The 27,238-nt window shown below is 41.2% G+C and overlaps 1 protein-coding gene across 2 annotated transcripts in view; it reads right to left on the bottom strand.

Annotated features, from left to right (window-relative positions):
* Positions 1-25,896, bottom strand: part of traf4a (tnf receptor-associated factor 4a) — a 39,147-nt gene extending 13,251 nt beyond the window's left edge. Inside the window, exons 1-2 of one of the 2 annotated variants that reach the window (XM_032509826.1) lie at positions 25,345-25,896; positions 10,984-11,092 (exon numbers count right to left, since the gene is read on the bottom strand). In XM_032509826.1, coding sequence (XP_032365717.1) covers positions 10,984-10,988 — 5 coding nt within the window. In that variant the 5' untranslated portion in view covers positions 10,989-11,092; positions 25,345-25,896. The remainder of the gene's footprint in view (positions 1-10,983; positions 11,093-25,344) is intronic. The other variant, XM_032509825.1, reaches the window with a different exon arrangement.
* Positions 25,897-27,238: the final 1,342 nt, after the last annotated feature.

The following is a 27,238-nucleotide window of genomic DNA, read 5'->3' as shown; positions in this document are numbered from 1 at the left end:
CAATAAAGTCAGCTATTTGAGCTTCTGGCTTCAGTGGCATTGGCTCTTTCATCTTCTCCCTCTCAGAGGAAACTTCTGCACAGATTTCATTACAACCGAGGACAAAACTATTGGAGCCTGATTGCTTTATTTCTAATACATAAAGAGTTGATTGATGATCCACTTTCCAGATACTCTAGAAATTCTCTCCCAGCTTAAAAACATGTTATCTAGACTTTCGCAGTGTAGATAACAATGAACTAGTTTCAACAGACTTCTGTTTTCCTGAGAATAAAGCAGTGTAAAACACGCCTTCAAGCTCGAGGCTCTTCCTAAGGAAAAACAGACGATTTGCTGATTTGTGAGTGAGTAGAGTTTTTTTTTTTGTTCTTCTTCTCCTCCAGCAGTTTAACATAAAATAAGATTTTATTACGGGCTCCAGCTCATTTGGTGGCGCCACAGAGGAACCCTTACTGGCCTGTTTTAGGGCCAGATGAGCGAGTGCCATGGCTCATTAGGATGTCCCTACCCTGATGTCATCATGAAATATTCACACTTGTAAATAATAGAGGCAGCAGCCAGTAGGGGTAAGCTGCTAAACAGGATCTAAGCTTGCAGTTGCACAGCAAAACCATCCAGACACACAAACAAGACTTAAAAAATACAGAAAAGGCCATCTTTTGAGATGTCAGCGGTGTCACAACTTTCCCCTGCTGTTTCTGGATCAGAGATGCTCTCATGGCCTGTCTTTATATCCAGTTCTACTATTTCGAAAAAAACAATTTTAAGATTCATTAGTTGTCCGATTTGCTGCTTTTTCCAGTTTTATGGGACAGTAAGCAAACACCTTTGGGTTTTAGACCGTTGGTCGGACATTTAAAGATGTCAAGTTTGGGATTGTGGGAACCCATGAAAGTCATTTTGAAATTTCAGAGACCAGATGAATTATGCAGCAAAATATGTTTTGTTTTTCATATAAAATCTACTAAAACGGCAGACAACAGAGATGTACAGAAAGGATTCTTTTGTTCCATAGTCACGAGCCCTGAAGCTTGATCCGTCTTCCCCTTGCAAAGAGGCCACTCACACCCCAACCATGCCTAAATTATGTTTAAACTAATTAAGGGACAACAGTGTGTAAACAGTCAGTGATTTTGCCACGTGCTTTAACATGGTTGGCTGCAATGTCACCTGACCGTGGCTCCCAGAGGCACAGCGACATGTGACAGGATGGGAGTGCATGTGCATTTTGCCCCGTCTATCCAGCTGCTATGAACCCGGGGGGGGGGGGAGCAGAGGTTAGGCCTGAGAGGGAGAGCGGGTTGATGAAAAGGGGGGTTGGAGGAGGGAGGTTAATGCATGACGAGACAGCAGTAATTCTCCTCCATTAGGGTCACTGTGTCAGCTGGGAGCTGGAGACCAATTAACAAGCCACAAAGGGCTGTAAAAGAGGGTCAATCGATTAGAGGCAAGGAGAGCCAAGTCAGCATCTCATGTGTAGAGTGAAATAATTTACAGTGCTCATCGCCATCACCGAGGAATCGTCTCACACTGTGGAGTACAGCGAGCACCACAACCGCGCAGCGAGAGGAGATAGGAAGCGACAGGCACTCAGCTCCGGACAGGGGACAGCCAGGGGCCAAGTCCAGCTCGGGCCCCGTATCTGACACACAGAGAGGCAGACAGGCGAAAAGAGCCAAGTCACAGACTGTCAGGATGATTCCTCCCCTGGTCGCAGAGAAGCTCCCCCAGCCACACATTCATGTGTTCGGGCCCCATTGCTGAGAATAGAGCTCAACTTGGTCTTGGTCACTTGTGAGTCAAATTTGCTGCCGCTTTGTGACAGCACATTAGCAGTGAAACGTTGGGCCGATGTGCAATGCAACTCCAGTTCAATTACATTCATCGTCTCGGACTACTAAGGGCTTTCTAGAAGAGACTTGAGAGCACCATGACCAAAAAGAACTGAATATCACAAATAGGGCTTTTTTTTTCATATCAATCTGACAACTATGTTGTAATTTATTTTTGAAAATGGCTTAAAATTAAATTACAGACGCCAAGGATTAAAATGCCTTCTTTTGTCTGATCAATAGGCCAAAACCAATAAGTGTAAAAAACAACAACATAAAAGCAGCAGCTACTTGGATCCAATGGATGTTTAGCATTTTCACCATACAAGTGGCTTTAAATTAGAAAATACTGGCATGCTTACCTAGATATTGTACATGGTAAACACTACATCTGCTAAAACTTCAGCATGTAAGCATTGTCATTGTGAGCATGTTAGCACACTTAGCATTAAGCTTGAACTACATGCTTACAGCTGCTAGCAAATTATCTTTCTTTCGCATGTTAGACACTTAATGGAAGAAACAAATCGAAATAGATAAACAGAATGATCTATTGATTGATTAGATTGAACAATGTTTCTGACTGTTATCACAAGAAAGTTCTATTGAAAACCTGTGAAACAATTAGTTGCTTAAAACGTCAGAAAACAATGGTGATATTTGATTCACCCTACAAGTCATGTATTAGACCAGTGGTTCTTAACCTTGTTGGAGGTACTGACCCCCACCAGTTTCATATGCGCATTCACCGAACCCTTCTGATGATGGCCAAGCGGGGCGTGTCATCACGAATCATATGAGTTGGGTGTGTGTCTTGACCTCCGCCGAACCCCTGAGACTGACTCACCGAACCACTGGGGTTCGATCAAACCCAGGTTAAGAACCACTGTATTAGACATACAGTTTTATACAAATATTTTGGGGTTTTGCGCCGTTGGTCAGACAAGCAAGCAATCTGATGAAGTCACCTTGGGCCCTAGATTAATAGAAATAAAGAGAAGTTAATCTGAAGGCATAATCGTTAGTTGCGGCCCTAATGCAGTCATTAAAGAATAAACATAACTGTTACACAAAGAATAAAAGGGACAACTCCTTTGTCCACATCCTTGCAAGCAGGAACTTGCACCTCACAAACAGCCAGGCAAAACAACTTGACACAAATGTCTGTCTTTGACCAGAGTTCACGCCCTCGTCAGTGAACATCCAGGGTGAGAGGCCGATAAACAAGTGTTTCGTGTTGGGATGTCACAGGGGAGCAGCTTAAGACCAGACAGCATGCAGTATAATACAATCACCTCATTAAAATTTCATCACCTCCTTCTGTCCGCTCGTACTGTGAGAGCAGCCGGGGCTCTTCAGCTGCTCTGCTGCCCAGACCATCATGTTTAAATCACCTCAAATTCACTGTCAGACAAAGGCACACACATTTTCACGTTGTTTTGGCTTGTAGCAAACACATTCACCCCCCTCTGCAGGTGAAATGCACCCACTCATCAGACCCATCGTTGGCTTGGACCTTTAATCCCTCTCCCCTCTTTTTGGCCCCTCTCAAATCTTCTTTTCAGGTGCAGATTAAACAGCTATCCATTCATCCCGCCCATACCACGAGTACAGCCGTCACAACATGCTTCGTCACTCTGCGCACGCCTCCTGACAGGCAGACGGTGAGATGCACAAATCTCTCAGATTTAATCTCACCGGTACACAGCAGAGGTTTTTTTTTTTTCCTTTGTGTTTTTCCAGGTGACAGCGTCCAGGCTGCAGGCCACACAGAGCAGGCATGTTGGTGACAGTAACCTTGAAACCTGCTCTATATTAAGAGACTCCTAAACAAACCTCCCTGTGTTTGTCATTGGAGAGGCCAGGGCTGTCGAGACACACTAAACAAACTAAATCAAAAGTATGAGGCTTTTGCAAGTCTGTGACACATTAACACTCTAAACAGACCTCTGTCACATAGCGTTGAGGAGCCTGGACTAAACTGACCGCTTATCTCCTGTTGGAGCTCAACGCCAGCTTGTATGCTCATCCTCGTGCTAAACCCTTTGTTGTCTTTTCAAGTTAACCAGGATTAACTTCACATAAACACAAACAAAACCTTGAATTCCACCAGTGCCCTCCGTTCAGGCTCTTCGTCTCACAGCTGAAACCAAACTCCCTGCTTCTCCCCTCAGGAAGTGGAAGAGAAAACAGGAATTGTGTTTTTATCTCAGATAGAGTTCCTATAATCACTCCAAATCTAGGCTGGTTTTCAGTTTGTGTGCATAAGACTGTGTGCAGTCATGACATTAAAATGATATGAGTGACTTTGGACGGCTACTTCCACTTTAATTATGGAAGCTTCACAAAGAGAAAAAAAATGTTTTTCCAAAGATTTAATAGATTACTTTTTATGTTTTCCCAGCTGTCTCTGGAGCTGTCTCACCACAACCCACAATGGGTTGTAATTTATTCCAAATGAAAATTGAGATAGTGCCTGTGAGTTTCTGTTGCTCAAGCATTTTTGGAGCAATAGTTTTTCTGTAGAGGATACACCTAATCAAGTATGTGTACTGTCATCTTTCAGCATAATTCTCTGATCTATTCTTATGCACTACCCCCACCTCCCCACATGAACATGTGATCTGTAAACCATTGTAGGACGGCAATCATAACAAACTTTTTAAATTAATATTACTAGTTTGGATGTGGTGTGTTTGTGTGTACGAATGCATAACAGAAAGGTGCTTGTTGGGTGACCATACAAATGTTTTTTTTTAATGTTTTTAATGTTATCTGTTGATTGATGGAGCAGACGATGCAAGAACATTTTCTGTGTCAACAAATTTCTTCTTATCTTATAGTTCATTAAGTCAGTTCTCACTACCTGGACTTTAAAGCTGCAAAAGGTGTTTGTCCTGCAGAAGCTCGTCCTCTCATCCTTAGCGAGCTGGATTAACGCCCTAATGTGAGCAGTCAGTGCTTAATAAAGCGGCCCCTAAACAAGGTTTGAGTGACAGGGACCAAGGCCGGGTGGTGTTTCCACCTGTGGAATCAGATACACCGCGAGCGCAAAGCTCCCTTCGCCCCCGGCTGATTTGGCATTCGTCCAAGCGCTCTGAAGCCCTCTCATTTCTCTGGAAAGGGAGGAGCAGCTCCTACTTTCACAGAGTGTGATGACACACCTACCCACAGGTGGATCAACTGCTCCTTCACAAGCTTCCTGTGGGACATCCACACAGAGTGATGCTGTGACAGCTTCTTGTGTGGGATTTAATACCTACAAGATAAGCTGTCAATACCTGTAGTTTGCCAGAGATCATATTGTGTATAAACCCTCTGACATCCTCCTCTGCCACTTCTATAGAAAGGCATTGCTAATGTCTATGAACAAGTCACCTTCTAATACATTAATCCAACGTACACAATCGGACTTAATGAGTTCAAAAGAGCCTGTTTTACACGGAGCTCGGCCTGTTGGTCACCTCGTCCGACACCTAAGACTAAAATCAACAAAATCTCTATCTCCAGTAGGGAAGCCATACATGCTAATGCTGTAAAATACATAAACTACTGCAACTTTCTAAAGTGTAAAGAGAGGAGTTGATGTCAATTAGAAACTATGTTGATGATCTGTGATAGAAATCCAAATATTCCCTCCTTTAAACTACTCAAATGTGAAATATTGCTTTTTTATGACAATGGAATATTTTTGATCTGATGACATCACATTTGGCTCTAGGAAAAGCTTCTGATGTTACGTGGGCCAAACGATTTATCGACTGATGTAAATAGTAAGCGTTTATGAAAAGAAATTTTAAAGTCAGCCCTAAACTGAATGTCTTTTGGTTTTTAGTTGGAAAAAACAAGCAATTTAAACGTGTTGTGTTCGTAAATCATAACAGGAATATTTCACAATTCAAGAAAACAATTGGCGGATTAACGAATTAGGAAAACTATCATTGGTTTCAGACGAAAGCTCTAAACCTTTTAAGTGATCAAAATTTGGAACTGGTTTAATCTGTTGATTCACACTAATATTAGCAGCTGTCCCTGTAAACTAAGCAAGTTAAATACAAAATCTTGCAGGATTATTTTTGCCCTTCCAGTATCCAGCAAAGCCTTTTTAGCCAGTTCAACAGAGGATACTTAAATTCTCTTTTATGTTTTATGAGACCGGTATAACATGCCATCCTCCTGTCATTTTATTTAAATTTATTGAGGTCTTCTGTGTGCTTAATCATGTTCCAATCTGCTCTAAATAATCTTCTCATTAATTACTGACCATATTTCACCAAACACAGGAGACATATAATGAATATTAGCCCACTGTGATTTACTATTTCACAATTGGTCGAGTATAAGGGCAGTAAATGTGAGTGAACAGACTTCTTTTATTGATTTCTTAAAAAGGACCTGTTAATCCTAGTCTGGTGCAAACAGAATATGTTTTATTTCCTTCATTCTTTCTTTCTACATTAAGATTAATGATGACTTTCAGGAACCTGCTTTAGTGCCCGCCTGTCCAGAACATGACACGTGTAAAATCCCATCCGACTTCCTCGGCTGGTCACTAACAGCCACTGGCAGCTGTTTACGATGAAGTAACAATGGCTGACAGTCTGCAGGTCATGGTCATCAACAAGACAGACATAAATTACAGCGGACTCGGTGTTTGACAACCCTAAAAAGACAGGCGGAAAATTAAACTACTTCCAATGGTGATTACACGTATTCATATAAATCAAGCACAGCTCAACTCTAAAGTGCAGTTTAAAATCTCTATTTTATTCGTCCTTGTCCAGTCGAATACTATTTTATTATGTTGCCTTGACAAAGCAGGAATAAAATGATGCAAGTGGGAGAAAGGCACTACTATGAGAGAGAGAGAGAGAGAGAGAGAGAGAGAGAGAGAGAGAGAGAGAGAGAGAGAGAGTGAGAGTGAGAGTGAGAGTGAGAGTGTGTGTGTGTGTGTGTGTGTGTGTGTGTGTGTGTGTGTGTGTGTGTGTGTGTGTGTGTGTGTGTGTGTGTGTGTGTGTGTTACTGGGACCAAGATAGAAAAAAGAAAAAACATTGGAAAGGCAGGTTTTCTTATGAGCTACACTGAGACTATACCTACAAAGCGTGTTTTGATGCTTTTGTTTCCTTTCTTTTGTGTAGTTACAGAGATAATTTTACAAACACACACTGTGGATCCTGACGGTCAGGACACCTGAGGCCATGCTTGCTCATGCCGTCATCACTTATGTAATGATATTCATTTCTCCTTGCAGTTCACCTCACCGCGCTGACATTTGTGAGTTGTGATTAGCGAGTTCACACAGCTATAAAGCGTCCAAAGGTCAAAAAAAAAGTTTGTTTTTCTTAAATGTCAGTTTTGCAGTGGCACTGCCAGCAGATAAAGAGTCATATTACTGTGTATTTAATGCTGTTTTTAATGACTCTGTACAGAAATGTTGTTGCCAATGCCAACCCACTCATTTTATTTGAAATGTAAAAATACAAAAAGAGCTTAAAAACAATAAAACTACATCCCACAAAACTTCTGTTTTTTCTGCATTAATAGGACAAATTATGGAATTATGGCATACAATAAACCAATATTCTAAAACAGGGACTTCTGATCAACATATTCTGCAGTTAATGGTGTAATAATACTGTTTATTTTTGGGATTGTTTGGGATTTGCAGTTTACTGTTAACCCGTTTTTTCAATTATGACACTTACCATACATTTCTGGCATTGTGCATTTAGTTTTTCCACCTTATTACATCTAATCTTTATTGTTTGTATTTTGTTCATTTGCACTCCTATTTTGTATGGCAAGTGCTGATCAATTGGGATATTTAAAATTCTATCTTATATCCTATCATATCTCAATCAAATGACATAATACATTTTCCATTTATGATAATGTTACCTACATATGAGGGGGAGTATATTAATATTATTTAGTTTTTTTACAATATGTTCAGAACTACATTTGCTGGACTGAAACATTTTGCTGGTGTGATTATAAAACGTAGCTCAGAGAAGCCGGCGATCCAAAATCAGACAGTTGGTTTGAATTTGTGAGGAATTAATACAGTGACTCATCAAATTGCCAGAGGGGCAGCTTAGAAAACACCATGCCATGATAGCAAACTGGAAAAAAAGAGCCATTTGGCAGAGGACTAGCTGGCTACAAAGAAAGTAAGAGGAAGGAAGGAAGGAAGGAAGGAAGGAAGGAAGGAAGGAAGGAAGAAAGGATGGATGAATCAATGGAAGGAGGGTCAGAGGGAGGACCAGCAGCCATCTGCAGGCTGAGCCCAAGCCTGCAAGATGCCATAATCCATCCTTAAGTGTGTGAGGAGGGTAGACCGCGCTTAGCAGTATTTATAATCCCCTAACACTGTCTCCTTCCATCAGTGTGATCGGCCTTTGACATGGAGTCTTTTTAGAGAGGGTAGTGTAATAACATGGAATGCTAATCTAGCTCTTCTCAGTTTGTTTCTGTTGACTATGAATTTATAGCCTTCATAAACTCCAGTTGTGTAGGACATGCTCTTGACTCGCACCTACGATATTATGAGTTCAGAGAAACATTAGAGAAAGAGTTAGATATTTGACTGCTCTTTTGCAGGGAGTTGGATGAGAAGATTGAGACTGGTGTCAATCTTCTCATCTAAGAAAAGAAAGTAAGCACATTTTCCTGAAATGTCAAACAACTTCTTAACATCCTTTTTAAAATAACTGTTTGTCAGGATATGCATTTTATGTAGGATCTTTGTTTTCCTGGTCGATTTCATCCCCCAGATTATGCTCTATATGCAGGAGGTACAGAAAATCAATCCACTTTCATTAACTGCTGCTGATCTGGGTGCAGGGTGGCGGTTGCGAGGGTTGGGGGGGGGGGGGGGGGGGAGAAGTCTGTTCCATCAATTGTATCGGGAGCTGAGCTCATGCATGCAATGCAGTACAGTCACCCTCACCCACGTAGTACACAGGAAGAAAAAAAAAGAGACCACCACAACGGAGGCGTACCCAGGCCTGCACTGCACACATGAAAGGAAAGGAAGGCTTGAAAGGAGATGCTTTACGTTTGATCTTGTTGAAGGGCGGTTCGTGGAGGGGCGGGTGGAGGACTGTGCCCGGAGATCAATGAAAGTCCTGAGCTTTAACATGTCACACATGTGAGAAGCACCTACTGGTCTGTGAAAAGTGCTAAAAGCTGCTGTCAAGGTTGCAGCATTAAGTGTGAATAACCCCACTCTTCATTTTATTACCCACTGTCACACATTTGCGAAGAATAGTGCATCAACTGTTATTCACCAACTCAGCCCAAATGAAACCAGTTACATGTTGTAAATTTCTCCAGACACGTGTACATTTGAGCTGTTTTAATCACAGATGGCTGGTCTAATTTTAGCTCAGCTTCAGAGGACAGATTTCTGCTCAAAAGGCCTATCTGCAGCAACGGCGGCTGGCTTCGAGGAGCTGCCACGCTAATCCTGTGGAATGCGTGCACTGGATGGAGGGGCTCTGAGATTGCCAATGCGTTGCCTGGCCTATTAAAAAGGAGATCTGCCTGCCAACTGTATGCATATGGCGCTGGAGAAGGAGCACTAGACACAGTCAGCTCATTTTTCCTTCAAATAGCATTAATGAATCAGCTATTGGAGTCACAATCGTCGAAAAGCACAGCATGAAATCGCAGCACTAATACAGATTAAACTGTGTGGAAGCAGCATTGCGCTTCAGGCCATTGTACAAGCCGTCTTTCAGAATGAGAGGAAATTATCACTATGCTGCAATAAAAAAGGAGCCTATCATTCAGCTTGAGGACATTTTGGGAAACAGACTTATTTGCTTTCTTGCTGGGAGTTAAAGCCAGCAACCGTTTAGCTTAATTAGCTTAGCATAATTACTGGAAATGGGGGAAACAGGTAGCTGTTAGCTTCATAGTGAGCAGACAGATATGGAAGCTGTATCGATCTATCTCTTCAAACGTGTTGTTGATGGCCAGAATATGTGACAGATGGTTGGGATAGGGAGGTTAGGAGGTTAATGCCCTGTACATCCAGATATTCTGCATCATAAAGCATTTCACTTTTAAGACACTTTCTCTGATTAGTCAGGACATTAGCAGATATACCACTCACATAAATCAGAGACTCAAGCAAGTTTTAAATGCCGGGAAAGTTTCTGTTCAAGTACCCAGAGAGGAGGCGTGATCTTGAAATATGCAAACTCCATCAGTCAAGAGCTTTAATGGAGTCGTTCTACTATCCTCCCTCACAGTAATAAAGATAAAGAAAAAAAATCAATCGTAACACCAAATCCCATGAGGTGTTTGTGTTAAAAAGCCATTAAAATTTAAAAAAGGATTTTGCATCCAGAGGTTTCATGCTCCTTTAACCAATTAAGATGCCGTATGTGAGGTCATCACAAAAGTAGGATCATTCACAATCCATTTCCAAAATTAAGTGGTGTGGATTTCAGCGTGAATTAACTGCCAAAAGGCCTTTTTTTGTCAAGACGTCCTCAACTCCTGTGGAAGAACGAAGAGGAAGATGCCAGTGGCTTGTTAGCTGGTCCTAACAACTCATTATTCCTGCATAACGACCTCCTTTTGCTCTCTGGGGGGTTTGTTATACGAGTTTCAAAACCACCCCCCACCCCAACAAGATCCCAGCCCAGAGGCCAAGAGGGACAGTTTGTCTTTAAAGAGAATTTACTCCACTGTTGGCCACCAGAGGAAAGGCATTAATCAGAAGCCACTTAGAGGTAAAGTTTCACGATTTAGCAGCACCAATAGACACAAGAGCTCATGGCACCAGAGGAGAGAAGAACGAGCTGTGGCTTTGCATTCTCTTCCCATGAATCACGTTTTATAGCAATTCGTAAGCCCTTCAGCGTTTATAAAGTCTGCTCTCAATGCCAAAACTCATAGAGCAGACAAAGACAGTTGTTTTTAATACATGCAGATCTAGTGCATGCCTCTGGGGAAGAAGCCTCACAAAACACATCTCTCATCACCCTTTGATTAAAACTATTCTTTTATTGCAGAGTGACTGTCACTCCTTTGAAAATATGTGGCGCAAACGTGAGTTGTAAACAAGCTGAGAGAGAAAACAACACAATACCTGCAACCAAGTTGAACTATCAGGTCCAGAAAGGCAGATTATCTCACCTCATTTCTGCATTACCTCTTCTGCGACCAACAGCAGCAGGTGGCAGGGCAGATAATCCCTCCAACCAGTAACATCTTATGGACAACAGATCTTTTTATTACCCTGCACCTGTTCACCCCATACACCAGAAAAGGAAATGAAACACAAAAAAATAGGGGTTTAATCCGTTTCACAAAATAATTTCTGCTTGCTAAAATGCTAAAGAGTTACAGTAGATTAAATTTATCCTGTTTCAAAGTTACACATTTTAATTGTGTTGTGTGTCCATGTGAGTTTCTATCCACCATTTTCAATTTGCATCTAATAAAAAAAACACTCCGTCAATTCAATAAAGTTGAAATATCGCAAAAGCCAGTATTCTTGTCTGAGGAAAAGTTGGTTTATCAATAACAACAAAAAGACGACAGAGTGCAATGGAAACACACTTTGTGAATAATGAGACAAACATAATTGCCACATCTATTTGACATTTATCACGTTTCCTACGTGCAATCGTTTGTGGATTGACTGGCATTGCGCCCTCTTTTTCTGTAATGGCACTCAACAAGGGAATGAGCAGCTGTTAATCTTATGGCGCTTTTCCACTGCATGGTACCTACTCGCCTCAACTATAATCTACTCGCCTTTTTTGGTTTTCCATTACAAAAAAAAGTCCCTGGTACTTGCTAACAGGTACTTTTTTTGGTGCTACCTCATTCGAGGTCGAGCTGAGGCGATACCAAAAGCTGACGTGAAAACTGTGAAGGTAAATATGGTGCAAAATCTGAGAGCGCGTAGATGCAATGTGAGCACTTGTAGAATATGATTTGAGAGCTTGTAGAAAAAAAATCTGTACTCGTATTATTATTATTTTTTCCCCACTTCAGTCACTTTTCCAGTACAACTACAACTCAATGATTACAACCTCTCGAATCTGCCGCTGCAATGTGCTCTCTCGCATCACACAGCGGGAAAGCTAGCGTTAGCTAACTAGCAGCCAGCTCGCTTCTAAATACTGTAAATACCTTTTAATTACCCTTTTAACAGTCCAACTGAAACACTGGCGGTGAGCTCCAGGTCCTGCAGCCGTGGACGGACCGCCATCAGTGGGTATAACGCGTGCCTTTTAAATTAAAAGGTATTTATTTATAAGTCTGCTGCTTGGTTAGCTTGCTAACGCTAGCTTGCTATTCCACCAACACTGGCAGTAAGCGCCACTGCTATCGGGTCTTGGAAAAACCAGCCCTGTTTAAATAGTTTATTTAGCGGTTGTTGTTTTTTGCTCCATCCAGCTTCTTTTGAAACTTATATGTCTTCTGGCAAACAGCCACATGCCCAGAATCAAAAGCAACACACCTTCGATGTTCTGTGTGTGTCGCGTTAGGTCACGTCAGTTTCCTGCTATGACGACCAGCCACGGCTCGCCTCACGCATGAGGCGATACTAATCTGCAATGGAAAAGCAGGACGGGGCACCACAGCTGAGCAAAGCAGAGCAGGTACCATTAATGGAATAATGCCATTAATGAATCACTGCACTGCATCTGGATGAAAACTTGAATTGTTTTAACTGTGGAGAAATAGATCAACCACCATTGTTTCTTTTCGGTGGGTCACTGACACGCTCTATCCAACTGCTGGTAACAACAAAAAAAGCAGCTCTGCAGTCGTTTACCAGCTGTCTTTTCTTTCCTGTCCTTCATAGATAAGTACTGCACTCAACACAAACACTGCCCTGCTATGTGTGCGCCAGATAGCAGGTGTGGGTAAACCATTATCAGCTTTACTGTGTGAGTTATTTCTGTTCCCACAAAAAGAGGAAGAAAAATGTGCAATGCCCTCTGTGACACAGTCATTATTTTGCTAGTCCAATCCTACAGAATCATTAAAAGTAACAGAAAATGTGTAGACACCACTCCTTAATTGTTTGTTTTAGACAGAATAGAGACGGGATAACGATTTGGATTTCCACTTGTCAAAGTCTGTGACCTGCCTCGCTGTGATTCACCGTTATCACAGCCGAGTGCCGGAAGCACAGCCATGAGTCTGATGTGTCATGAGTCACTTGTGATCCTCTCGGGCAGAAAAACTTTTTTCCCCCTCGCAGCCTCGTCTTTGATTCCTCAATGAGGCTCACCTTCAAAAACTAGTCAACGTGACGTCTCACTTTCCTCTCACATGTCCAAAAGGAAAACCTCATACTTCATGTGAATTTCTTTTAGCATTCCCAATGAACTGTGAGTGGAAAGGCTCCTTTTCCTGATTTGTCAGTTAGCTGATTCAGGCCTGTGAGGTGTGTAGCGGTGACAATTCTAGATGCTGTGCTTTTGTGTCCATGGTAACTGGGAGGGAAGGTGAGGGATTTTTAGGTATGGGTATGGGTGTGTGTATGTGTGTTTAGTTTGCAGACACATGCACAAATTCACCAAAAATAAACAATCCCTACTCATTGCTCTTATTAGCTGTTATAATCTCAGACATGTGGCTGTTTCCCTTATCTGTCTGAATCCGTAAAGAGTGCATGTAGATTAAAACGATACAGAAACCCGCCCCCGGCCTGCACATGCCCCCCCCTCTGACTGACTGTGAGCCAGCTCAGAGCTGCGCCTCCTGCAGTTGTCCACTTCTCTGCTTTGTGGATGCAATTTCTTTGTTCAGCGAGGCGAGGTGCTGACGTCAATTCGCCTCCTTTGTTTCAAAACGCCTCAGCTGCATTGTTCGGCTAGCATGAAATCTTCAACATGCCCCTGTTGCCCGGAGCAACAATGAGATAAATTACAAGATTTTTCAATCAGTGTAACAAGAGCAAAGAAGAAAATAAAGAGCAGAATTAGCGATTAGAGATGTCACCCATTCCTCATAAAAATAAATCACAGAGGAATATGCAATTTTTGATCTTTGGTTTGCTAAATTATTTGCAGTGCTTTGACTGCAGTGTGACAACCACTCAGCTGTTTATTTCTTCACAGTTACATTCTGCAACAAGCTGATTAAAAAGGAAGAGATGTTCCTGAAGGGCTACAACTGACCATTATTTTTTCTGAATAATATTCAAGCAAAAATGGCAAATTTTCTGCTGGCTCCACTTCCTCAATTGAGTATTTGCTTCTTTGGTCCTTTTGTAATATGTAGTACGTAGATTTCTTTTGTCGGACAAGACAAGCAACTTAAAAGAGGTCAATTTGAAATTTCTTTTTGCCATTTTCTGAAATGTTATTGACCAAAAGTCTTCAGCAGATTAATTGATAATAAAGTTGCCAAGTGAGGTGTCCCATTTTGTAAATTGACCACGACAATCAGCCAATCCTGTGCTATTTCTTCCATGTTTGGGTGAGCTAAGAAAGTCTAGAGACAAGCACGCCTTCACCCTGAATGAGTTGACTGAATGATGCATCTGGACGTGCACCTGACGGAGCGACTTCCCGCGCAGGCTCTTTGATGGGATCAATAGTTGGCTTGTGCAGAGGGAGGAAGAAGTGGGTTCAGAGCATTAACGCTGTGTTGACATATCTGAGAATGAGCTGCGAGACACAACACAAGGGAGTTAGTGTATTTGACAGAGTCATTGAGCTGTTTGGTTAAAGGACCACCGCAGCAAACAGCCCAGCTGATGAGAGGAAGGTGGAAGAGTCTTGGCAGGAAGGAAGCGGAAAGGATGAGAGGGCAACTGGCCAGTGACCTTAACATTGATGGGGCCCCTGTAGATAAATGACTATAATTCAGGAGTGTGTTTCGCTTCAAGTGAAGGGCTTAACTGCTCTGCAGACACCTGTTCAGCTGTACAGAGGAGCCTTTCACTGAGGACAGGTGCCTTGGCAGTGAGACGCTCACTTCCCGGCGCTCTCCGCTCCCAGCTGCTCTCCTTTCAGACCTCAGACTCAGATTCCTCGCATGCCTTGCCTGTCAGCTCAGCAACCACTGCAGCGGTCACTCAGCTGCCTCATGGCGAAGCCAATTCCCCAATACAAACAATACCTCTGCCAGAGGATCACGGGAGCATCTCATATTAAGGGGGACAAAGTTAAAACGATCAGTGGGTTTATGATAAAACTGGATTATGCGGCATATTGTGCACTTTCCAGAAAACGACTTTCCACGCTCTATGCTAGATGGACAAGTTCCTTAGATGTATATGAATGATAAAATGACCTTCCTTCTTCAGTTTGACTCAAATTCAAGAGAAATGGACTCATCATTAGCTTGCTGCATCAGTCATTTCCTGAATTGGTTTTCTATATAAGTGGGAGTAGTAATTGTTGGTAGGGCTGCGACTAACTCATTATTTTATTCATTTAATAAATTGGCCAGTTGCTTTCCCAATTAACCAATTAATCACTTGATTGATAAAAATGTCAGAAAATAGATTAAAAACAAAAAAGAAAGCCCAAGGTGATGTTTTCAAATGGCTTGTTTTGTCTGATCAACAGTCCACAACCCAAATACATACAACTGAATCACATAAGACACATTTAGAAGCTGAAACAAGGGACTGTTTTGGTACAGTTGCATTAATTAATATTCAAAAAAGATGCCAATTTATTTTATGTTAACTGACTCATCAACTAATGGTGTGCGAATCGTTAACACAACTGTTTGGGAAAAAAAAATGAAAAAAGCATCCTGCTGGAATAATTTCTGTGGGAGTTTGAACATGTGTGTTTTGCTGGGTGCATGTTCTCAGTCGTCTTTCTAGCTAGTTCAGTGACCTGTGCACAACACAACCAGATTGGAAGAGGGGGGAGGGGGGGATCAGTTAATAAGATAGGGAGCAGAGTGCAGATGAGGCCAGACTGAGCAATGAAATGGCTTTAAACTGATAAAATTATATTTGCTGTTTGACACCCCAACTACAAACCTTCTGAGGGGCTCAAACGTACCTTCATCTAAGCTATTTCACATAGCATGCATACCCGGGCACGTGTGAGCACTAGCCGTGCTTGTCAGATCTGGGCCAACTGGCTGCAGTCCAGCGTCAGCATGGCTGGGTTTGGCAGCTTGGTCGCAGCATGCTCGCTGTACGAGAGGCAAGGTGCTTCGCTGCATAGCTGGAATGTTTTCTGTCTTTGTCTGGCCCCATAAGGCTGCGATTCATTTTAAAGGACCTCTAATAGAGGAGGGCAAGTTGAGGCATGTCTATAACTGGCTCTTATAGCGGCGTTGCATTCACACTGCTGCCGCTAATTTAGTGTCATTTAATTAAGTGTATGAATATAAATCTAATTAATACCCAGAGAAGAGAAGACCCCTTTTCTTTCCTGTCCCTTCATAGATAAGTACTTCAATCTTAGAGGGCAGTACTGGCAACGGTTGACAAAATGCCCATTTAATTGACTACCTTCCCTACTTTCAAATGTGGTTTAGATAATCTGGTTGTAGATCTGTTTCCTGCTTCGTCAAACTTGTTTTTAGAGATGCAGCCATGTTTCCAGATCTCAGCAACTAACCTGGCGAGTAATGTCATAAGATGAAAAAAAAAAAAAACACCTTTGTCACTTTAACCCTTGTGTTGTCTTCACGTCAACAATGGTCACTTTTTTTCAATATTATTATCACTTTTTCCGACATTTGTGTCACTTTTTCAATGTTGTGGGTGCCTTTTTTTGATGATTTTTAATGTTGTGGATTTTCAGCGCTTATTTCGGTGGCCCATTTTTTGTGACAAAGAAAAAAGAAAATTAACTGAAAACGGGTCATTTTGACCTAAGGACAACATGAGGGTTAAATGTGTAAATGAAGTGTCAAATCCTCATCCTGAAGACCCAAAGTTTAAGCTACTGACCAAAAGTTTTTTTTTTTCCTAATTCTACAATTTGCAATGTCTACAATGTCTTTATTTTGACAGAGAAAAACAAAAGCACAAAGCTATAAGATTTTCGATCTACTTCACAACCGCCAAACCAGCTGCAACAATGAGTTTAGCTCTTCATGTAACATGAAGTCAGAATCATAATTGCTGTAACTTGAAATTGTCCTCTACGTGTGAAAGTCGAGTCACAGCTTTTAGACTTTCTGTAAACCACAAATTGCCTTTTTCCTAAACTTTTACATTGTTCTGGACCGCATAGCGAGGAAAAGACACGGTTTGTGGTCCCTTGATTTGGACAAAGAGTCACGGTTCATGTAGGAGTCAACGGGAGGCTTAGAGTTCTTGAACAAGCCGGATAATTACGGATGTATTCCTGTCTGAAGCTGCAGCTGACGGAACTCTGATTCAAATAAAATCCTCCACTTTTCTGAAGTCTTTCAAAAAAAGCGATGAGTTATGCTTGAACTGGCTGTCACTAATACACTCCCTCGCAGCAGACAGATGATGTGACCTGACAGTGACACATTGAGAGCCGCCCCGTCACAAAGAGAGGCCAAAACATCTCAATGAGAAAATCCACCGAAGAAGTTTAAGTGCCTGCTCTCGTTTCTTTACATTCAAGCAGCTGTCACAATATGTCTCATAATAATAATAATATCTTTTTCTGGACCTTCGCAGCTGTGAGAAATGGTCAGGACACTTTCTCTCAGCAATGTTATCGTCACAGCTGCATCTCTAAAGCCTCTCAGCTTCCTCCCAGGAGACTCGCAGCATATTACCTTATTCTGAAACAGACTGGCTTACATCTGTCCGTCTCTGGGGTGACGGAGCTCTATGGAAACGCTTCAAATGACAAGGGGTATAAAGTTAAACTACAGTGGGAAAGTTTACAGGCGAATCAGAGCATGTAAACAATCGCCACATGGGCCATTTCTCATTGTCTCAGTCAGTAAAAACTGAATTATTGGACTGTCTGTAATAATCCCCCTTCCCTGGTGCTTACACAAAGTGAGAGTTTACTAATTCTAAACCACAAAGTGCAGTAAATTACCGGCTGTCGGAGGTCAACATTCATTTCCTTACACCCATAAAATACTGTGATTTAGGGTCATTTCCTGTTGTTTGTTTGGATTTCCTGCTCAGGCTTTCATTTTCAGTGCAGTGACGTCAAGGTGCATAATTGTTCATACATGAGCAGACACAACAGGTTGGAACTTTTTAGGCTACCTATTTATAATTTAGGTTATTTTTTAAGCACAAATGTCAATAATTTGCTTGTTTGAGGTCTCAAATGTGAGAATTTGCTGCTTTATCCATTTTATTTTATTGTTAACCGAATATCCTTAGATTCTGGACAGTAACTTTGATTATATATATAAAAAAATATGTAGTAATTTAAGTAATTTAACACTATTTTCTGACATCTTTTGGACTAAATTCGATAAGCCCATTAAATATATACAATAATGGCAGATAATTCAGTAATGAAAATAGCTGCAGCCTTGGTTCATAATGCCTAAACTGAACCAAACTCCATGAGTCAAAGTCCAGATTTTGAATAAAATGCTTCAGACAGGTTTGATGTGAAGCGCTTTTCCTTCAGAAACTCTATTTGTAATACGGTTGAAGCAGCAGGAAGTAAACAGCCATAGTAAACTTCAGTGACTTTTTATATAATCAGAAGTTACAAAGTCCATGAGAGTGAGGACGTGTAACGTTCACGAACATTCAGTCGCTACAATAAGAGAGACGAGTGGGCGGCATAACTTCAACAGTAGAGATGTTGAGATGTTTATCTTGGCTGTACAGGTACGGCACATCATGGAGGTGTAGGTACATATACTGTAGGCAGAGTATAGAGTACTGAGTGTCCTTTCCCTAGATAAATGCTGCTGTGCTCTCCGAGTGAGCGGCTCCTTCCATGCATTGATGTGTTCAGATTTACTGGGCTGTTCCCAGCTCTGTCACCCCAAGTCCATCAGCTGACAGCAGCTTCAGTGCACAGCTCTAAAAGGCCTTCACAGACCCCACAGTGTAGAGCGGAGGCCCAAGGGCTTTCACTCAGCCAGACAACATCTCTCTCTGTGTGCAGCCCACTGACCACCGTTGTTGTCGTCAGAGACAGGATGGGACAGCAGAGCCCACCCCCCTCCCCCGAACTCTCCGGATCTGGACCCAGGATGCCTGTGCAGCCTGAGGACACCTGCGGGGGACTGTGAATGTCTCTGTGATGGGGCTGAGGGACGGAGATGCTAATGAACACACAGTCATTCATCAGCCATCCATGGCATTGCTCCCATTCAGATAGAGATACCCACTGAGACACAAAGCCCCAGCTGCCTCAAGTGGCAGACTGACACACAACATTGGGCACCAATGCAACACAGCTTCATTTAGCCCTTTAAGAAACACTCAAAGTGCCTCTCTATACATCCCTCTGCACGGCTGCACACACAGTGGACAGAAGTGGATTCATCATGTGTTTTAAAGGGTAGAAATAACCCTGATTACCACTTGTTGATGGAGCCAAACGCCTTGATTTTAATGGTACTACTTTCTTATAAATCTCCCTTTACAAAGTGTTTAAATGGTCAATACATCACTTTCTAGAGCTTCAAAGATCAGTTATTGATCTAAATAACTTTTGGGGTTGCTAGGCTGTGAAAGAAGTGTTTATCCCCCAGCAGGACACGTGTCTTTTTAGCGCTGTACATTTTGAGGAAATAAGCTTATTTGCTTTCTTGCCAAGAGTTAGATGAGAAAATGGATGACAACTTATTCACATGGTTGACTGCAGACTTCATGGCTCAAAAGAAAAGGTCTTTTATAAATGGATTACCAACATTCATAACTGCATTATCACCAAATAGACTTGTCAACAATATTGATAATCAATGAACCGTTTTGTCTATCTTTTTTTCTTTTTCATTTGTTACTTTTCTCTGTTTTAAAATTTGAAAAGTAAATGGAATATCATTGGCTTTCTTTCGATAAAACTAGAAGATAGAAGATTTTTTTGAAGAGGTCATTTATGGATTTTTGTGAAACTCTGAATGGCATATAACTTTTTTTGACATTTTATGGACTAACCAGTTAACCAATCAATTGGAAAATTACATAACCGATTAGTTGCAAGTGAAAATAACTGTTAGTTGCGGCCCTGATTTATTGATTTATAAACCATTAATAACGCCATTAGTTAGACCTTATAAACCCGTCATAAAAGGTCACTAATCATAAAATGATATTGATTCTTCTTCCACTAAACTCTGCCCACACATTTAAATAAGGCAGCTGGAAGAAGAGTACTGTAAAAGAGGCTGTAGTACTTCTACATACTACATTCAGACTATAAAAGCATGGGAGAGGGAGTATCACCTACATCAATGAGGACTGAAAAAATTGTGGATGTGTCAAAGTTAAAATGAATCATAGCCCATACCCAAAAAAACCTCCCCTGGCTTTTGGACTGTGAATAATCGAGTTGTGAAACAAAATCTCATATTAGCCCACTTTGGGGCTCCTCGTGACTCTGGGTAAGTCAGCAGTTGCAGCACGACACGACTGCATGGAAGAAGAAGCTCCTGAGCCGAACAAACCAATTACACCGCTGGTAAGGCCGCGGCACAGCACTGCATCATGCCCACGGAGACCCCGCTGTCATATTGTATGGCATTACTGTGGCTCAGTAGACCCAGGACTGATGAGCCATGAGGCCTGGCATGTGTGAGGGCTACTTAGTTGCTTAGCCCTCACACAGTGAAAGACATTGTGTTACATTCCAAGTGTGGACTCTCCTTTATTAAAAGAGTCTGTGTTGCTAAAACAAAGGCCAGTCCCGGTCAGCACACACTCAACTGTTGAAGCATGTGAGTCATATCTGATTGCAGTGAGTGTTAAATCTGCATGGCTGGGCTGCTTTTACCCCAGGACTCTCCCTCCCAGTGCTGGGGGCAGCCTCCAGGACTCTAAAGTATTTAAACATTTCATCCGGAGCGGAAACACATCCCATTAGCATCACATGCTAACATGCCTTTGGACACAGAAGAGGCACACACCGGCTCTTCTAAGCGCTGACACATGGGAAAGTACAATCCATGCGTTTCCTCGAGTGCCTCACAGGGAAGTTTATTTTGACAACCTTTGAAGTGAAAATACACCATTAACCCTTTAGCGTTCATAAGCAGTACATGTATATAATTGGGTTTCTAACACACTGAAATGTTGTAAGCCGATTTAAGTGATTATGAGTGTACGAGTCAACAACTACGACGCCTCCTGTGGTGAAGCACCCATAACTGTAGGCTGGCGTAGAAATAGATAATAAATGGCAATATAGTATAACTCATATGTTTTATATATTACTTTATAAGAGATGTTATAATGTACTTGCTGACACAAATACAACACAAATGTAAAAATGACCTTGTATCTGCTTACAGCTTCATTATAGTTTTATTTAAGGCCTATTTTATATTATTTCCACTTTTCTAAATTAATTAACATCTATACCTGCAGACTTGATGATTAAACTCCTTCACTGATGAGTTATTAACATTTGTAATTGCATGATTCATATAAGAACTCTTTATTAAAGATTTATGACATTTCTAACTGCAGACTTTATGACTAAGACATTTATTGATGACGTATTAACTGTTATTCCTCTTGTGCAGCACCCAGAAGGGAGGGGTGATGTTTCAGATAATAAATGTGAAATGTGCAAAAGTGTTGCCAATAAAGTATTGAGGACTATTTGTTAAGAGAGGATGATTACCAGTGAAGAAATGCCATGCAATAGCATTCTTAATGTTGTCTTGTTGCAACAGAGCAGCGAGCTGGGCAAACAGCGGCAGAGCTGCCAGGGAGAAAGTGGGCAGAGTCGGCTAGCAAGCCCAGACTGGATGTTAGTTAGCCTTCATTACAAGAAAAGGATCAAGCTAGTTGCACAATGGGCGAAGCATTAGCTAAGTAATGTCTGTCAGCCTCAATAAACTTGAACTCTCCTCACAAACATAGGCCAAAGAGAGCTGAACGTGGCCTGGACTGGCACACTTGGTTAATCAAAGAGGGGACAATGCTGCTTTATTTCTGTTTGTCACAGTTCGCAAAGGTGAAGAGCTGCTGAAATATTATATCATTATAAGGGGTGTAATGATCTGGATTGATATATTGATTCAATTTGTGTTAAATGGGCTTATATATCGTCTCGTATTGTCGTATTGTGGCAGACTTTTGTGATATCAGTTAGAGCTCGACCAATGAAACGTGTAACAAAACATAAACAGTTCTCCCTAACAGTTATTGTAGTTACTCATGAGTTTTCACTATATATTATCATTATCTCACAATAAAACAAATGATCATATCCTTTGATCATTTGTTTTAAATGTTAATGAGTCAGTCATAAAGAGTTGTAATCATTAGGTGTAAATACAAGATTGTCTGCTGTTCTCTGAAAACAATTAGTCAAACAATCAAAAGGTTGTTTTTAACTCAAAAGTTGATGATTTATAACCATTTATAATGATATATTAAGCACAAATACTGCCAATAGTTATATTTACTTATATCATCATAGTTATAACTCCTTTATGAGGGGTGCCTTGCCATAAAGGGGCATTGTTAAACTTATTTGTGCAGACAGCGTGTGAAAGGTGTACAGGTCTAACAGATGTTGCTCAGCTGTTACGTCTTCAGCCTGTGCAGGCCAGAGCGGTAAGAATCATATTGACATCTGCACCGACATCCCGCCCAAACAGAAGCAAACAGTTACTCAACAAAAACTTTCACAAATCTGGAAGTTTTTATTGCGTTCAGTTCTACTGTGGGAGTAAGAAAAGAGCGCAAAGTAAAGGACGAAGACGGAGGCGGGCAGGATGAGGCAGACAAAGCGTTGAGCCAAACTCTTCCTCCCTCGCTCGCTTTGTTCATCGGAGCTTCTGCTTTTCAGCCAGATGCAATTTGCTGCTGTCTAGTAAGCAAGAGGAGGCTCCCTCATGACTCAAGGTGCATAACAAAGCGGCTCATGTACTCTGGGCTTTTGTTCACATCTCCACCTCCCTGCTGTCATCCAGCAGACTGGTTTTCTGACACAAGAAGCCTAAAAAGTTGATATTTCATGATTAGAATACATAGTTGTCTTTTTCTAAAAGAGTGTGTTGTATACAAAGAACTTCTATCTGCTGGCAAGTTTCCCTCTAGTGGGAGGGGGGCATTAAGTTTCATCAAGTAAAACTATAGACAGTAAAATAACAGAAAGGCCACTTTTGTAACTGAAATTAAACTGCAGAGCAGTCAGATTGAGTAGCTTTCTTACTAGATAATAGCAGACTAACAAACCACAGTGTTTTTATGAGCCGGAACACTGACTTCTGACCATAAAATGCTATATTTAACTATTTTGGAAGCTGTAAGTTCTCCGCAGAGTTTCTCTAACAAAAGCGATCAAACAGCTCTGTGAGTTTCTGTTATGTCTTCATCTTTTTATCTTTCCAAACGCATCACTGAAGCTCTGATATGATTCACGCAACACGTCAACATTGATGTTCATCTGCAGCACAATAACTGCTCTTCTATGTTAACTCAATAGACATGAAAAAAACATCAGTGCGGTTGTTCTGGGAGTGAATACAGAATATCTTTCTTTCACACCATAGGAATGAACTAATAGTTTCTATTATTGTGCCGTTCATACAACAACACAAGAGACAAGAACCCAGACCTAGAGAGCTACGTGAACATCTTCCAGTCAATACGACAAAAAAAGTCAACAAGTGAAGAAAACAACTTCACAATAACTTTCACAATCAAATATTTCGACTTTCGTTTCTCAACTGACCGATTCACGTTTAAGTCTATAAAAAAAGTCCTATAGAAAGGTGTACATCACAGATTTCATCACGATATACTGTATATTCCATTAATTCTTTGGACAACAATACGATATTTGCTAATATCACAAAGTCAGCTTCAATTTAATTTAATTTAGGGGCCTGATCAATATCAAAACAGTTATATCAATTCACAAAAAAGCTACTAAAATATGATTTGACAATTTGATCACTGAGCTCTATCAGGCGTTTAAGTGGAAAACAACCTATTGTTCTTAATAACAATTATAAACATCAAGTGGGAATTTCATACTGATGTATTGATCCAGATCGTAGTGTTCCACCCCTGGATACAAGCCCATCCCTGTCTCCCAGAGCCCATGGTGGCGTCTTCAAAAGTCTTATTTTGTTTGAGCAACAGTCCATTTGAGATATTCAGTGCTCAATCATCGGCTATAGAAGAGAAAAAGGCAGAACCTGTTCAGCAATGTTTTGCATTTTGCTTGAAAAATTAATTAAATGATTATAGTATTATTTTTATTTTTCTGTTGATTGACCAATTGATTCATTGACTAAACGTGCAGCTCCACAGCCCTATACTTCTGGATCTGCCTGAAGAAGAAAACTACTAAAATAAAACTTAAAGTCAAGGTTTAATTAAGATTAAAACAGCAATTATTCATAGACGCATACACTCTGTCTACTCCGGAAGATGTTTATGATGGAAGTATTACGATGCATAGTTTTTAGATACATTGTGGCTGGTATTATAGCCTTTAGGATATTGGAGTTAGTGACTGGTTTTGGGACAGTTAGAGCAGTCCACCTAAAAATAAAACAAAGGCTTTCTTTCTAAAAGTTTTGACAGAGACTTCAATGTTGAGCAGATTAGGGTGGTGGGGGTGGGGGTGGGGGGTCTCAGACTGCTGACCTAGGAGTGAAAGGTCCCTCAGTGGGCTCCTGACTGGCACCAATGAAGGAATCTGTCTAATCCTGGACCCTCAGGACACACACACACACACACACACACACACACACACACACACACACACACACACACACACACACACACACACACACACACACACACCACACACACACACACACACACAGGGCAGAAACCCAGGGCAGAAACCCAGACAGGATGGGAAGGACAAAGACACCACAATATAAAAAAGAGACTTTACCCTGAATATTGAATACAGAAAAAAACAACCAAGAAAATCACACAATAATGAATAATAAGCATCATTGCAGGCCTAATTTTTTGATTCACGGATGATGTAGCCACAACAAAAAGCACTGATCTCCTTTCAGCAAAACAATGACAACCTCCTCTAGGCTACCTGTTCAACAACACAAACACCTGCATGACTGATCCAACACAAAAAGCACCTTTGTCATGATTTCATGTTGACACAGTGGCTCATAACTGTATTTAAATCATTGCATATGTGGAGAGAAGAAACACACCTAAAACTAAAAAACATGGGGGGGTCCAATGCAGGCGCTGTTTACCAGGCCCCGTGTAGCCTACTGTCATCATCAGCGTGCAGTGTGCATACACACTGAAAATGAATGTAAAACCTGGTAAGGAAAGGTGAGAAAGACACACCCGCAGATTCTTTATTTACTGTAGCTTGACCGAAACTATACGAGGCTGTGCTGCGGTTTCCAGTATCGCCTGCAGAGGTGGATCTCTCATCAACAATAAAAAAACACACACACACAAACACACCGTACCTTAGAAATTCTTGCAGACAGGTGTCACAGAAACGATGTCCACAGGTAGACACTTGGACCGGCTCCCGCATCGCCTTGCTGCAGAGCGGACACTGGAACCGTCTCTTTGGCTTTTCCAGAAACTTGTAATCAAACCCGGGCATCGCTACAGGTTCCGAGGATATTCTCTCGGCCTTCAGCTGCAGGTTAAAAGGTAGAAATGTCCTCTCTGATCCTCCGTTGACTTCCCCCCCTCCCCCTCCCCCTGTAAACGGGGCTATTTAGCTGCACTGGCGTTTAAGCCGACGAGGGGTTCATATCACGTCCCTTCCGCCACCGAGCGATCGGGCTTTAAGGAGACGAGTCGTCCGGTCTTTCCTCCTGCAGCCCCGGCGACTGATGGCAACAAAGGAGCGACGCTGCTGTCCAGGAAACGCTACGGAAACGATCAGAGCTCGGTCCTGAAAGCCCTTCTCCGTGCACGTCCACAGCTCAGGGTTAATGTGTGTGGGCCTCTCCTCCTCAAAGGATGCAGCACTGACAGACTGAGCACAATGCATAACCCCTCCGTCTGTTTAGGTGCACCGAGTCCCGCCCCCTTCTCCACGCAGGAGGAGTCAAGAAGCTGAAACCCTGTTCACACTATTTATCCCTCTTATCTCTCTTTATTGAGCTTTTCATTAAGGCGTATGTGTGGCTGCTGAGAAATCCTTTACTTGTTTTCAATGCCTCTATGGAATGTGATGGCTACTTTTTATTATTTATTTGTCTGATACAAGCCTATAATGAGTGCAAACTGTCTCTGGCGTTATACTTATTAAACATATAGTCCTAATTATTAACAACAGAGGTGAAGATGCGTTTGTTGGTAATATTTATGTCAAATACATATTATAAAAAAAGTCCAATTGACTTAATACAGACGCCAACGGCACGGTTAGAAGTGACTGACGCCCTCTGGTGGTAGAGCAGACACACAATGAATAATATAGTGTTTACATGTATTTCATGGTTCCATAATGTAAACGCACCATTTGCATTTACACGTTACAAATAAAACCTGACTCACATTGTTACACTCATTGAAACCCAAAACTAAAACCGGATATGATTTTATGATTGTTGAAATGAAGAACACCTATTTGGATTATTTTCTACCTGCTGGATTGCCACCAGATTACATCATCATTACATCATCATGTACTACAACAATGTGGATGATCCATGTCCTCAGAATAGGTTTGAACTCTTCTTAAATAAGGAATAATTACTTCAGAATGATATATTGAAGAATAAATGATGTCTTATTTGAATCATTATGAATACACTGGGGAAAACACACGCATCTACAGTATAACTAATATAGTATTATAGTTAGAATAATCATACCAACTGATAACATCTGTATGAAAACTACAATAAAAGTGATTAATTAATAATTGGGGCAGTGGAGGAAGAATAAAAGCAAAGGTAATCAGACTGTCACTGAGAGATTCAGCATTATTCTACAGGTTAGCTATTCATTTTAACATGGTGATTTATTTTAAGGTCAACCTTCCCAGTCATGTTTCCAGGAGTCCATTAGCAGCCATGAGACACATTACATTCTCTGAAATATTTTATCTAAACTAAGTGCTATTCACTGGGAAACCATGATCTCATTTAAAATACAAGATTTAGCACAGGATTTGTAACAGCTTGCATGGTTTATGCTGTTCAAAATGTCATTTCAGGTATCCAGAAACTAAAAGACACCCGTCAGTACATTTACTCAAATACTGTAAGTGCAAATTTTGAGGTACTTTACTTGAGTATTCTATTTTAAGGTACTTTATACTTTTACTCCACTACATTACAAAGGCAAATATTGAACTTTTTAACTTTACTACATTTATTTGGCAGCATATACTTTTCA

Source organism: Etheostoma spectabile, chromosome 3, assembly GCF_008692095.1.
Source record: "Etheostoma spectabile isolate EspeVRDwgs_2016 chromosome 3, UIUC_Espe_1.0, whole genome shotgun sequence".
Classification (NCBI taxonomy): domain Eukaryota; kingdom Metazoa; phylum Chordata; class Actinopteri; order Perciformes; family Percidae; genus Etheostoma; species Etheostoma spectabile.
The sequence above is the reverse complement of the archived record's forward strand: the minus strand, read 5'-3'. Positions and strand labels throughout refer to the sequence as shown.